Below are 14,917 nucleotides of genomic sequence, written 5' to 3'. Positions count from 1 at the left end.
GAAGTTCAGATAGAACGGTCATGGGACAAGTTGTTCTCCTACCTTCGCTCTTGTCTATTTAATGTCCTGTGGACTTTTGCACAGATGGATAAAAATGTCTGTTTGTAACTAAGTGAAAGTGTTCATGGAAGTTCACCCTCTGTGGGTTCACTAATAGGAAATGCAGGACAGCTTCTTCCATGAGATCTCAATATTTTGAAAACTAGAATTTTCCATTCAATTTTTCCTGGAGAAGAGTATTTCATATGGAGACAGCTATTAAGCTGTGTTCCTAAATTTTCAAGGATCAGAATGTTATATCTGGGTGACAGGAGGCAACAGTTCAGTAAGTAACAATGCTATGATTCAAGTCCAACTTTTGGTTGAATTGCCAAAGACATTTTAGAGTTTAGATATTTTAGCTGTCAGCCCACAGAAAATAGTGTGTTTCCTTTGTGTAGTTCTAACCACCAGGCCACAATTTGTGAGATATTGAGTGTTCATTTTTTTTGCAGTCTACACTGATGTGATGCATTTTCTTCTGTTTGTTCCTTGCACGATCATTAATCTAGGCTTCTTAAAAATAACACTTCCGTGATCTCATATGGCAGTAGTCCTGAATCCCCATCTCATACCCCTCCATCTCCATAAACAAATCAACATGATTTAGCAATTTATCCCAAGCTTATTTGACAACATATTGTAGACCAAGTCCATATGGATTTCACCAGTGTGGGGCCTTTGGATTCCTTCTTGGTGAGAGTTCACATTTACAATCCCTGCTACCAGGGAGGTTGAGGCGGGTGAGTTGCTTGAGATATAGGGGTCTTTCCCAAGCTTGGGATATAGAGATCTTTCCCAGGCTTAGAGTGACCACTCATTGGCACAATCCCACTAATTGGCCAGAAGCACTGACCTGCTCATTTCTGACATGGGCCAGCTGGCTACTCCTCAGGCAGCCTCTCGGAGGCTCGCTATATTGGTAAGGGACCTCGTAGGAAAAATTCTGAGTCAGCTTTAATTCTGTTGCAACTCAGAGCTCCCTATATCTGAAGCAATCCACCAGCCTCAACCTCCCTGCTAGCAAAGAGTCTAGGAGAGCACCATCACACCTGGAGTCCAATGTTTTTGATTGATGATGATCGCCCAAGATGAGAAGGCTGTTTGTTATCTACCCTCATGGAGAGAGTAGCAATAAATACAAGAGATGGGAAATCCCCCAAAGAAACGTACGTTATCCAGATACTTCGTTATAAAAAGGGTGTCGTGTCATTGAGTGACAACCTGTCTTGGAAAACCTTTGTGCAAGCTGGTTCTTGGGTTGTTTGTGTATATGGGTGTCTGCGTTGGGGGGACGGGAAGGAGATATTGCCAAATCTGTCCTTTCATTTGGTGGGCTTTGTTATAAAGACAGCTGGATTATTTATGAATATTATAGATGCTGAAAACCCAATAAAAAACCCAAAACAATCTCCAGAGTCCCCTACTAACTTCCTCTTCTCTTAAACTTGAAGGTGAAAAGAAGCACATTTCTCACCAACATCAGAGACTGTCATACTTGTCAACTCTTCATCCTTCACAAAACCAGACATTCAAGATTGAGAAGACCTGGGAAATCAGCATCCCCACTATCCCCAACTCTCTGGAACTGCATTAAAATGTAATATTAAGATATCCATCAACACTAATAACAGAATGAAATTAATTAATTTCCTATTTGCCCAAGTCACTTTCAATAAAGCAAGTATTTCTATTAATGACATTTTTTTTTTACATTTGGCCAAAAGATATGGCTTTATTATGACTATGTCACAGAAAGCCATTTTTATTTAGTCAAACACAAAAATGGATCCAGCAGGATTTTTTTTCACAAGTCTGTAGAAAATACCAAGAAAAACTTAAAAAAACAGACTCTAGTACAAGAATTCTATTTTATTCTTTCTGAAAGTTGGCTTTAGAATTGACTCTAGTTATGGTCAGAGGTCTGAAAACTCCTGGTATAGATTTCAGATTTTAGCATCTGGAACATTGTAGAAACAAAATAATATTAATCACAGTCACATTGTCTGATTCTATTTATGAGACAAGGAGTGGGAGGAAAGGAGAGAGAAAAAGAGAAAATGGGGGAGGGAAAGATAAGATAATATATATATATGTGTGTGTATATATATATATATATATATATATATATATATATATATATATATATATATATATTTTCTTCTTAAATGTGTACAAAGTTTCCTTTGATAGAATCTAATCTTCTTGGGAACAAAGAATTTCTTTCTTTTCTTTTCTTTTCTTTCTTTCTTTCTTTTTTTCTTTCTTTCTTTCTTTCTTTCTTTTTCTTTCTTCCTTCCTTCCTTCCTTCCTTCCTTTCTTTCTTTCATTTTTCCTTTTTTCTTTCTTTTTTTTCCTTTTTTACAGTGTCCAGAATAATATCTAGCATACAGAAGTCTTTTAATAAATGCTTATTAATTTTTATTGCTGCTGTCTTTATTATTCTCATTTCTCCAGCATCTAGCAGAGAGAAAGAGGGAAGGAAAAGAAAGAAGAGAAGACAAAAGGGAAAGAAGGAAGGAAGAGGAAAAGAGGGGAAATAAATAGAACAGAAAGTGGAAGAACAAATGAACAAAGGTATGAGACAGACAGGAGGGAATGAGAAATAAAGAGGAAAATGAAATAGTCATAGAATTATATTACAAATTACAGAACTTGTAGGTCCCACTGGATACATTAATATTCTCTGGGTGCAGCTTCTTATCCTTTACCCAAACTGCAATGTTGTTTCCTTGCACAATCCACAAGAATTCAGTAACTCTTACCTTCTGATATGACAAAGTCTCCCCAATACTCTGAAGCAGATTGGAGAGCAGCTTGTCATAAGCCTACAGCTAAAAAACACATCCAGATTGGACTAATACTGAAAAGGAAAACATCTTCTCTGACCCAGAAATGGGACCTGTTTCCTAGAAAGTACCTCACTTTTTCCATGAATCCAAGTAAGGCAATTTCCTGAGGCTGAGTGCAACTGTAGTCACCCAGGTCCAGGCTCTCTCCACTAGGGTGCCATTGAGCTGCCTGGATGGGTGAAGTGAAGATGGGGTGAGTAGTTTGGAGAGTAGAGAAAATTTTGAGAATCACTTTTATAAAGCATGTTCTAAGTCACTACTAAATAAAAAGACTGTAGATCTATCACTCAATCAACATGCATTGCTGAAGTGCCAAGGGTATACTAAGTACTGAGGATAAAAAAATAAAAACCAAAAAAATCCTGATCCCCAGGAATTTAGGATTTAATTAACCACATGATGTCTTCTATTGGTCTCCTGGTCCCTTTCCCTCTCAGATGCTCAGGATGGAGCAGACGGGAACGGGGTGTGAGGGAGTCTTCTCCCTACATAGAGAGCCTGGAGCTATGGCCCTGCTCTCCCTGAGGACCAGAAGGGTGAGATGTGAGGGGCAGACAGCTCCAACCTCTCAGCCTTCCCAAAGGTGAGTTTACTGAACTTGATAGAGAAGGTCCGAAGGGATCCACAGGTGGCAGAGCTGATGGAGAGAAGAAAGGACGCAGCGTGGGGCAGTCAGGGTGGGGCAGAAGAGTACATGGAAGTCTGCAATCCGAGTGACCGGGAGACAGCCCTGCCTGCGGACCCAGGGCCACGTTGTGCCACGGAGGTCACAGAACCACAGACCGAGAGCTGCAGAGGATGTCAGGGGCCATCCAGGAAAGTGTTTGAGGGCAGCGAGTGGCCAGAAGGTTCATCCCCAGTGCCTCGGATCCCAAATCTAGAGCTCGTTCTCCCAAATGACATCCTGCTTCTGTAATCAGGCCTGAAACATCTCCAGGCTGACCAGCCTGGCGGAGATACTGGGGCCGCCTTGCACCTTGACCTCTCTTCCAGCATGCTTCATTCTTCTCATCACTGACCCATAAGAAGGGCAGTCTGGAATCCCTGGGGTCACTTGGATCTGCCCCAGGACCCGCCTCCCTTCTTTTAGCAATGGAGGCAATCTCACCCCGGAGCTGATCTCCTCTGACTCCTTTTAATATCCATCCCTGCGTTTGCACTGGGATCCTGGCTGCTGCTGCCTTCCAGAGAGATAAGGGACATCCAGCACATGTCAGGCACCGGCCAACGGTCATTTAGTTGTCAGGAGAACAGACTACTCGGCTTCTCGTCAGGGCTGTGATCTTAGATTCTGGCTCAGACCTTCTTTTCAACCACTATCTAATCCTCATGTGCTCTAACTACTCCTTCCCCCATCAGAAACCCATCTACATGCAATATGCACACACAGACATGCATGTACATAAACACATGTTCACACAATAGTTGTATGTGTGTGTGTATATATTACATATACAGACATATATTTATATATGTATATTAACATAATATATGTATATACACATGACCTATATACATATATATGTGTGTGTTTATACACATATGTATGTGTATAAATACATATTCTATAATATATGTATACAAACAAAAATATGTACGCATAATACATTATACATATACTTATATAAATATTCAATCAATGTATATATGTACACAAATATATTCATATAAAATTTGTGTGTATGCACATACTTATGTATATATGCACATATATGTATATATATACACATAATATGTGGTCTCAGATTTCCTGACACTTTTAAGAGTGTGTGTGTGTAAATACCCACACACACACACACACACACACACACACATCCTCCTAAAAGATATCAGGAAATCTGAGACAATATATTTTTATACATTGTTTATTCCTATTTTTTTTTCATCAAAAGGGCAACAAGGTGGAGTGAATAGAGAGCTGGCTTTAAAGACCAGTAGAACTGAGTTCCAGTCCTGCCTTTTACCCAAGATTGGTCAAGTCCCTTTGCTCTAGGCCAGGGGTAACACACACAGATAGGAAAAAACACTTAAACCATTCATTGATTCCTAGGGGCTGCGTGTTGACTTTAAAAATCCCATATTAACCTTATATTTTATTGTATTTTTATTTTGTTAAATATTTCTCAATTATATTCTAATCTGGTTCTGTCGGGAATGCTGGGGCTGCACTGACACCTCTGTTCTAGGCTATTAGGTGCAGAGAAGGGACTAGCCTGCCTTGATAAAGGGAGTTTTCTCATTTGAGAGGACATTATCCCATTGAATCACAGGTATCATCCCTACTCTGTACAGCTTCTTTCATCATATGTTTATCCCTGTTACATTTTTCTCCTTGAAATGGGAACTTGTATCCTTTCATAAATGAAGATTTTCTGATCGTGTCTGCTTCAACCCACATCTCTCCTACTTATTAATTTCAGAACTTTGGGCAAATAATTGACTCCACTGTGTGACAGTCATCAAGTCTTGCTTGGGGGCATGGAGAAGTTAAATGACTTAACCAAAATGAGGCAGAATTCAGGACTTCCTGGTTCAAAGGCTAGCTAGACTCTATCCATCATCTTGTGCTACTTTTCAGCCTTATCCTTTCTCGTTCACCTGTCCATCCACCCAACATAGGACAGCCCAAATCTGGGACTAGCATCCAGCAAATAGTAAAATCCCTAAAAGAAGAAACCCAGCTAATTAAGTAGACCTTCTATAAAGAATGCATGGGAGGACCCAGAGGAGAATTCCATGGGAGAAGGGGAAGGTGAGCAGCGATGGTGGGGGAAGACATCAGGACTCTTCTGAAGTTCCTATATTTCTTTTCTGTGTCCAAGTCACCAACTTTCCATTCACTCAATCTTCCGCTCGATTAGCTCAAAGAACTGCCACCAGGCTCCTCTCTCACATTAAACAGGAAAGGTTCATGATATTCTCCAACTAAGCAACATGAGATTATTGGGTATTTCCATAAATTCAGCAGATATAAGACAAAGAGAAGTTACCATGATGGAGGGACCCGACTTTCCATTTCAAGAAGAAAAATTCAACAATAATAAGATTGCAATTTAGACTCTTGTCCCAAACCGTCACCACAGAAGTCACAGACCATCTCTGCATTTGCTAAAGAGAATTGTCCCTAAAATGACATCCCCCATCTAAATGCAATCAATGTTAAAGGGAGAGTCAAATTCTGGACTTCCCATTTGATATTTCCAGCTGGAGACGTTTCCTTAGTCTCTCGTGCTAGAATAAAGTGGAGGAATCTTCAAAGCTTACAGGCTATTTTTTTCCCAAACAAGCTGTCCCAAGAGAAGACATAGAGATTCCTTGCAAAGCAATTTGTAGTAATTGCAACATGAGCTGGACATAAATCCATGCCCCTTTCTGATCTCATCCACTTTAACTTACAAATCTTCTATTCCCTGTTGGCTTCAAAGGAATCAAGGCAAAGTGAGAAGAAGGAGGGGAAGAATGAAAAGCAAAAGGAGATGGGAAAAAAGGCCTGGGAGAAAGATGGAGGTTGACTCATTCTTTCTTCTCAAAGTTTTCTGCCACTGCTCCTTTCCCCTAGGAGACAGCACTTTGCCTTTACTAGGCTATTAGTTTGAACAAAGGTGTTTATGGACTTCGGGGTTTCGAGGAGCCAATAAAGTGGAGCCCCTTTGTCACAGACAGTCCATTAACAACCCAAGTTTATTGGGGAGGAAGGAGGGAGGAAGTCCTTCCTCCTCCACGCACCTTTGTCACCAAAAAGCAATTGATCTTGGCTGGTTAATTTGGCTGCCTTTACAGACTGAACACTTGCCATCCTTTTAAGTGCATCCCACAAACGCATGAGCCTCACTCCCCATCAGTAAGCGATTTCACATGCGTACCAAACAGAGTAAGTCTTTGGTATTGAAGAACACAAAGTACCTGGTACCCTTGCCTTGGTCAGAAGCCTTGGAAATTTGAGAGTTCCTGTTATGTGCTCTCCAAGCCCAGCTCCCTTCTCGAGACAAAGGGGCATGGTGCCCATGGGGTCCACTTACACAGGAAAGAGAAGCTGGCACCCTGGCCAAGGGGAAGGGAGGATGTGTTTTGACCAATGGTCAATTTTCTGTGGAAAATATGCCACACTTCGATCTTGGCATAGAAACCATGATTTCAAAGATTCTTGTTCCTGAATGTTCCTGGATTCTGGGTAACATCATCATTATCATCATCACCACAGTAATAATGGTGATCACAGTATTTATCACACCCTTTAAGGTTTGTAAAGAGTTATGTAATGTAAAGAGTTTGTTATTTAAACTTAGAACCTCATAGGATTAGAGAAAAACTCAGACTTTTAGAGCCCTAGCAGGGGCATTTAAAGTTTAAAAATCTATACAAGGTCACACAGGTAGTAAAATCAAAAGGCAAAATTTGAACCCAAGCCCAACTTCTCATGGAAAATTAGTACTCAGTGCTTCTTGATAGGACTCTGACAACAATATCAATAGCTTTGCAACTTAAGTTAGGATTAAATATGGTGATTTGGCAGATAAAACACTGGACCTGGAATCAGGAAAACATGTCTTCAAATCCTGCCTCAGGCACATAAGAGCTGAGAGACCCTTAATATTCCATAATCTGAATTTCCTCATCTGTAAAATGTCACTAAACATAACACTATAACCCTAATATCTCCTTCCCAGGTTTGTTATAAGGACCCAATGGGATAAAAGGTAGATAGTAATTTGCTGACCTTAAAATGCCTAATTTAATTCATTTCAACAGTCCTACTATGAGCAAGAAGAGGCAGCAAAGCATAATAGATACAAGAGTGAACTGTAGAAAGACTAGCTTCAAGTGTTTCCACTGGTCCATATTAGCTCCTCCACAACCCTGAACAAAACCCTTAACCTCTCAGTAGCCCCAGCAATCTCCAGGACTCTACGTTACTGAGGAGTTGCCATGTGCAGCAATGGAAACGATTTCCACACCGAGAGTTCTCTACAACTTGAAATCATAGATCTGGATTTTGTCTAAGACACCGTGTGTTCCCGATAGAGATATGAAACTGAAGGGGGAAATGGCATAGTAACTGTCCACATGGAGTTCATCATTGAATTGGGGTTGGGGAAAGGGAAATATGTATATAACATATACAAAAAGAATGATAATGTGACAGAGGCAAAGAAAGCCCAGAAATGGGAAAAGTTCAAGGCGGGAAAAGTCACTTTTGCCCAAGGGATTTCAGAAAAGACCTCAAAAGGAGGATTTAGGACTTGAAGGAATGAAGAGGCTCCCTCTGATGACCATTCGGGTGATCAGTAGTCTCCTCCCTGCAAGAAAAGCAAGGGCAAGAGCAAGGAGATACACCAAGGGGGAAAGCAGTTGGAGATTGTTTGGGAAATTGTTCAAGATTTCATTGATCGATATTGTTGCCGATCACACTTCTCAGCACGTGGAAATAAATAAAAACCCATTTATTATAAGTTCAGAGGACAGGCCTACAATATGCTAAAATGAGTGAGCACCAAGCAGCAGTCTTAAAACTACATTATATAGTCTTGGTTACATCACCAGGATAGTGAGATTGTAAAATGAGAAAATAATGATTTATACATCAAAGGACACATAAAACAAAGGGAAGATTTATAGCAGATAAAATAAAAAGCTCGTCACTAAACACTGGGGATATAGCTGGAATTTGCCGACTAACCATTAACACTCCAGAACTCTAGTTAGTTTAATGACCTCCTTTTCTTAAGCAATTGGAGGTAATAAAGGCAGACCAGAAATACTCATATGGCAGACCCAGAAAATGCAATATATTTTGTTATAATGTAGAATATATGAAGGAGTGAAGAGATAAAGAGAGGCAGGAAGTTAGAGACAAATTGATTAGGGCCCTGAATTCTGTTCCTAGTGTGCATTTGGACATGCTAATCTTAGGACCATAGTTTATTCATCTGAATAATGGGAATGAATAAAAATTGGCTCAAAGAAAATCGCAAAAATACAGTTTTTTAAATCATATGTTAAACATGAGCCATTATTAAACACACACACACACACACACACACACACACACACACACACACACACGTACTCTAAAAATGACCATTCTGAAACAGATTGGACCCAGAGATCAGAGGATCTTCTGCTCTGGGAGCCTCTAAAACTAGCTAATAATTTTTGGCTTCCTGAATTGTCCCAGTGACATCTACCTAAATCTGCACCTTTGATAAAAGATATTCCAACTGGAAAAAGGACGGGTCCCAAAGTTGACAGACAAAGTGATTATATACCAACCATTCCAAATCTGCTACTGATTAATAATTCTCGTTATAATGATTGTTTGCTTATCTATTTTTAATATTATTTCATTTTATTCTCACAACAAGCCTGGAGGGTTAGTGCTATTATTATCCTGCTTTTACATATGAAGAAACCAAGGCAGGTTGAGGTTAAGGGTCACAGAGCTAGTAAAAATCTGAGGCAAAATCTGAAATCAGGTCTCCCTGATTCCGAATGCTGTGTTTTACTTGCTATGACCCCTCAGTGTCAAATCAGAAAAAACACAAGTGAATCTTAAATAGCTGTAAAAGTAGCAATGGGTCTCGGCTCTCTCTCTGGGACATCCAAGATCTGGCCGACAAGCATTCCTTTCTAAGAGGCCAGGGGAGCTGAAACCTTCCCCAGGGGTCGTCTCCACTGCTACATTGGCAGTTCCTTGAGGGCAGGGGCTGCCTTATTTTTCTGTTTATTGTTGCCCCCACTTTCACAGTCTTTTGCACCAAAAAGTAGCTAAAAAATGCTTTATTCATTCATTCATGATACTTTTGTACAATTTGTGCATTCCCCGTTTGATTGTCACCATGCAAGGAGGGGAGTGTGGTAAGGTGGTTAGAAGCTGAGATCTGGCAGCTGGGGAGATCTGGGTTCAAGAATTATCTTTAATATGTACTGGGGCTGGTGACCGGGAGCAAGTCACTCCAGTAGCCTTTTGCCCTTCCAATAAGCCTCTAAGGTATGACCTGTATCGGTCAAAGAAGCTCTGTCTACACTGATGAAATCACAGATCTAGTCTAAATCTCTAACACTGCAGGGAGCTGAGTGCAATTATCGCTTCCTCAGTTTACAAATGAAGAAAATGAGGCTCAAAAAACTCAGGTTGGTAGCTTAGGACTCTTGTCCATGGCAAGATTTGATCAGGTCTTCCTGATTCCACTCAAAGCGTTGTGCTGTCAAATCTGATGTCTCTGGTACATGACTTATGTTTTGAGAGCCTTTACTGGTAGGAGATTCTTGGCAAGGAAATTGTCTCTTTTGAGGTACCCGTTCTGCACTTTTTAATCTTAGACAATCGCCAGGGGGACCTGAAGGTTAAGACACTTGCCCACAATCACACAGCCAATCAGAGGCTCAAACCCAGCTCTTTTGAGTGGCTGAAGGTGGCTCTCCCTCCAACTATGTGGCATCCACAGATACTAAACACATCTGAGACCTGAATAAACTCAAAGCCAGGTGTTTTCTTTGCAGTGAGTCCCACCGTGGCAACGCCAGAGAAGAGTTAGCAAAATTAATTAATTTTTCTCCCTGCCCAGATTACGGGCAGGTTTTATGACACCCAGCCTTCCTTTTCATAGAGCAGCCCGGCAGCCCTGGATGCCTCAGGCCCCTCCTCCTGCCCCTCTCAGCAGGAGCTTCGGAGTCCCATCGGGCCCGGGGGAACCTCCCCCAGCATGAGGGTCCCCTCTGCTCCCACATACCTCACATGCCAGAGCCCCTCCAGCCCACGGTCAGGGCAACCCTGGCGAGCAAAACCGAGATTTTGTAATTACGTGAGCGAGGAGGAGCCCGGGTTGGGAGTTGGGAGCACTGCATTCCAAGGTCTCCATGGTTACCCTTCTCCCATCAGGGCCCCGGCTTGCCAAGACCTCCCTTTCAAATGTGCTACATCAAAAGAAAAAAGCGCTTATGAAAATTAAGAACCTGCTTGTATTCATATGAGGGCATGAGAAAAGAAACTTGGAAGGTGAATGAATGACTGTATCCCTGACCTCATTCCCCCTCTTCCCAAGGACTCTCCAATTTCTCCTCATCCCTTCCCTGAAGTAAATGTGAAAGCTAAAAAATCACCCAATTAAAGTCAACAGGATTAACTTCATGGGCAATACAGGCTAGTAGATATGGCACCGGTCTTGGAGGAAAGAGCACCTGGATTCACATCCTGCCTCAGACATTTACTAGCTGTGTGACACTGGGCCTTAGCCTCTGTCTGCCTCAGTTTCTTTATATTCAAAATAAAAGAGAGGGGGATTTAGATCCAATGACTGGAAAGTCCCAATGGTCCTAAGGAGAGAGAAGTCTCCCTTCACTGATTCAAACACAGACTAAGTCAGGGCAATCATCCTGTGACATAGTTATGAAGGAGTTTATAGTAGTTATCTCTAAGGCTCTCAAAGGATGGGATCATGGCTGGAGAGCTAGAAAGAAACAGAAAAGAATCTAGTCTGACCTCCTCATTTTAAAGCTGAAGAAACTGAGGCTCAGATTCTAAATGTTTGAGGTGAGATTTAAATCCAGAGGGACCTGCCTCTATGGAAACCGGCACCCAGACTGAGGCTGCCCTCAGAAACCAGCCCTGTTTCATCCCCGGCGAGTCCCTGAGCTGCACCGAGCATCATCTGCTCCATCATCTGTACGGCTCGAAAACCAAGAGGCGATGAACTCCATTATCCTCCAAATGGAAAATTACACAATTCTTAAGAACTCTCTTATGGATAGTGAAAACTAGCTCCTGATTTCCTCATTCACTTCAACACCTTCTGAATTTAGGGGGATTTTACTAGAGAATCCCCAATGGGAAAATGTTCCCTACAGATGGATTTGAGGCTGTACCTTTCTCTCTTAACTGTCCAGGTCCTTGAATTTAGTGATTTGCCCATGGCCATAAAGAAAGTTAGTATGAAAAGCAGGATTTGAATCCAGGTTTTCCTGCCCGTGAAATCACGCTACTGACACATAACCCAAATGTTAACAATGGAAGAAGGGGGACAGCAGAAAGGACTGTCACCCCCAGGCAAATCATATTGACAAATGATCTTTATTTGAAAAGTCAAATGTTGATATAGCGCAGATGGCTGCTTTTCCTTTGGAACACATAGCAAAGAGAGGTAGCCTAAATAAAGTGCCTTTTGCTTGATTAAATAGAATCAACCTAATGTTATTCCCTAAGAAAAGAAAAGCAGAGAAAAATCGGTTCACCTGAGTCTGAATAGCCTTATTCCCATTTATTTCAGGATTAAATGACTTTCATTTGTTAACAGAGTAGCTAGGTAGAATGTAAACTCTCTGAAGACAGAGACTGTTCCAGGTTAGTCTGTATGTTACCTGTGTCTATCACAACCCTGGTGCATAATAAGCAGCTAGTAAATATTGTTCAATTGAATTGAACTGGTCCTTAACAAATAGTAAGCACTTAAATACTTTTGGATTGGATGAATAAATAAAAGTCTTTTCTCCACTTAGTCCCAGGCTGCTCTTTTCTTATTTCCCTCATTTCCTTCCTTTCTTCTTCTCTTCTTTTCCTCTCTTTTCCCTTCCTTCCTTCTTTCCCTTCTTTTCCTTCCTCCCATTCTCCCTTCCTTCCCTCTTTTCTCCCTACCTTCCTCCCTTCTTCTTTCTTTACTCCCTCTCTTCCTTCTTTGTCTCTCTTCTTCCTTCTTTCCCTTTCTCCCTTCTTCCTTTCTTCCTGTCTTCCTCCTTTCTTCCCTCACTCCTCCCTCCCTCCCTCATTCCTTTCTTTTTTCCTTCTTTTCTCCCTCTCTCTTCCTTTCTTCCTTCCTTATTGCCTGCTCTCCAAGTTTTTTACCTCTTCCCTTCTTCTCTCCCTCCTTCCTTCTGCGACCTGACCTCAGTCGGCTGTGTTTGTTTTATTCTGGGCTTTTCTGCTGGGTGGAGGGGGAGGGGTAGAGAAGAGTCAGACAGAGTCCTGACAACCCCAGTGATTTATGAGGACCCACATGTGATTCTGGCCTGATGAATTTCAGATCCTAAAAACCCTTATGTGTTTTCTTTAATATCTGAAACAGCATTACCAAGGCACAAGTCATCTTGAGAGAGTCTGCTCTTTATTAGTAAGGATTAAAAGCTTTTTAAAAATATGGTCTTGCTAAGTCACTACTGTAACTCAGTGGGATTAAAGAGACATTTTAAGCAGCCCATCAAAAACTGATATTTCCCCCTCCTGCAACCTAGGGTTTGTTTCCATACTTTTTTTTAATGTTAAGACTCCATAAAATTCTCCAGTGATGTGTCAAAGTAAGAGCCATTCCCCAATAGGAAAATTGCCAAAGACATGAATAAGCAGTTTGAAGAAATTCAAAATATAAACAACCATATAAAAATTCTCCAGATCGCAAATACTAAATATAGTAATATAAATATACTAATATGAAATATACTGAATAAAATACTAAATAAAGCAACTCTGAGATTCCAATTTGGACTGGAAAGATAGCAAAAGAAGAGACTTGGCGACACTGTTGGCGACAAAGCTGTGAATTAGTCCCGCCATCCTAGATTTGTTCGCTGCTAGGCTCAGAACATTACCAATAGACAGAAAAGTCCAATGCATGACACTCGCGGGTAGGCACTCTAAGAAAGAACCCCTTACAAGAGCCAGGGTTGTACTTACAGTACATAAGCATTTGGTGCACCTGTCCCCTTCGGGCCGAAACTCTTCCCCTTCATGGTACTGGACGCCTTCAAAGACACAGCCTGAAAGGGAATGACAGCTTTAGTCCAGGCAAGCTCTGACTCATGCTGTGCTGCAGATCTGAAGGACATGTCTTTTCCCCATCCACATTTTTTGCCCTTCTTCCCCATTCAAACAATAAATCAATTGATAAAATAATAAATAAATTGACAGTCATTTACTCAGCATTTACTTACTATAGAACCAAGCATCGTCTTAGATGTTAGTGAAAGACAAAAATTAAATAGTCCATGTCCTGAAGAAGCTAACATTTTATGGAGGAGACAACATATCTGGCATTAGATACATATAGGATCAGACACATTTATTAAATACACAGACACACATAGCTCTGGTCCTGGAAGGCTCTCACACACACACACTCAGTCACACACAAACTCACACACACTCACTCACACACTCTCACTCACATACTCAATCACATTCATAATCATACATTCACACACTCACACACACACACACACACACTCACACTCTCACACACACACTCACACACTCACACTCACATTCACACACACACTCACACACACACTGAATCAGGAGTTGCATTTCCAAACTTGCAGAGTCATGTTATCTCCACACAAGGACTTTTAGAACCAGGGGAAGTGCAAATGGAAGTGCACAAAGTGCTGAGAGATGACCTTTCTTCTTACTAAAAGGAAGCACCCTAGCATTCAGAGAACCCCATCCAGCAGAAGAGCAGTACAGATAGACCATGGTAGCAAATGGCCATGGTCATCTCCAAATCCCAGGGTGTGGGTCCAAAGCAGGGAAAAGTTACTGGAGCTGTGGGAAACTTTAGAAAATTAATGAGATTTTTAAAATCCTACAAGATTTTTAGGGATGGAGAGAGAGGGCTGGGACAACCCCTGAGTTTCAGATGACTCCCAAGCAATACAGACCAAGAAATATCCTGGGTCCAACCGTTGTTACCTTGGACAGTGGCTGGAAAAGAGTAGAAAGTCTGCCCTATATCCACTGAGAGACCCCCTCCAGTCTGTTTTCAATAAACATCTGGGCTTCTCATCACCAGGCTTATCTGTGGCCAAGATAATGCAATATTAAAGAGTTGTGTGTGTGTGAGTATGTGTGTGTGTGTGTATGTGTGTGTGTGTGTGTGGTGCACGTGAGGTACATACTGGTCTAAGGAAACACAGGAAAGCCACAACCATTTCTTCAGAACAAATTTTTACCAATGGCTCACTCAGAATGGAAAGCAGACCCTTGGGTCTAGATCATGTCAAGAAAACCTAGAAGGCAATGGAGGAATTTTCTAGGCATTGGG

At 41.3% G+C, this 14,917-nt stretch overlaps 1 protein-coding gene across 1 annotated transcript in view; it reads right to left on the bottom strand.

Moving 5' to 3' along the window:
* BMPER (BMP binding endothelial regulator) overlaps window positions 1-14,917 on the bottom strand; it is a 280,694-nt gene that overhangs the window by 178,387 nt on the left and 87,390 nt on the right. Inside the window, exon 6 of the mRNA XM_051979397.1 lies at window positions 13,552-13,634. Within this exon, the coding sequence (XP_051835357.1) occupies window positions 13,552-13,634 (83 nt within the window). The remainder of the gene's footprint in view (window positions 1-13,551; window positions 13,635-14,917) is intronic.

The sequence above is a fragment of the Antechinus flavipes genome, chromosome 1, assembly GCF_016432865.1.
Source record: "Antechinus flavipes isolate AdamAnt ecotype Samford, QLD, Australia chromosome 1, AdamAnt_v2, whole genome shotgun sequence".
Lineage (NCBI taxonomy): Eukaryota > Metazoa > Chordata > Mammalia > Dasyuromorphia > Dasyuridae > Antechinus > Antechinus flavipes.
This window is presented reverse-complemented; position numbering and strand designations above follow the sequence as displayed.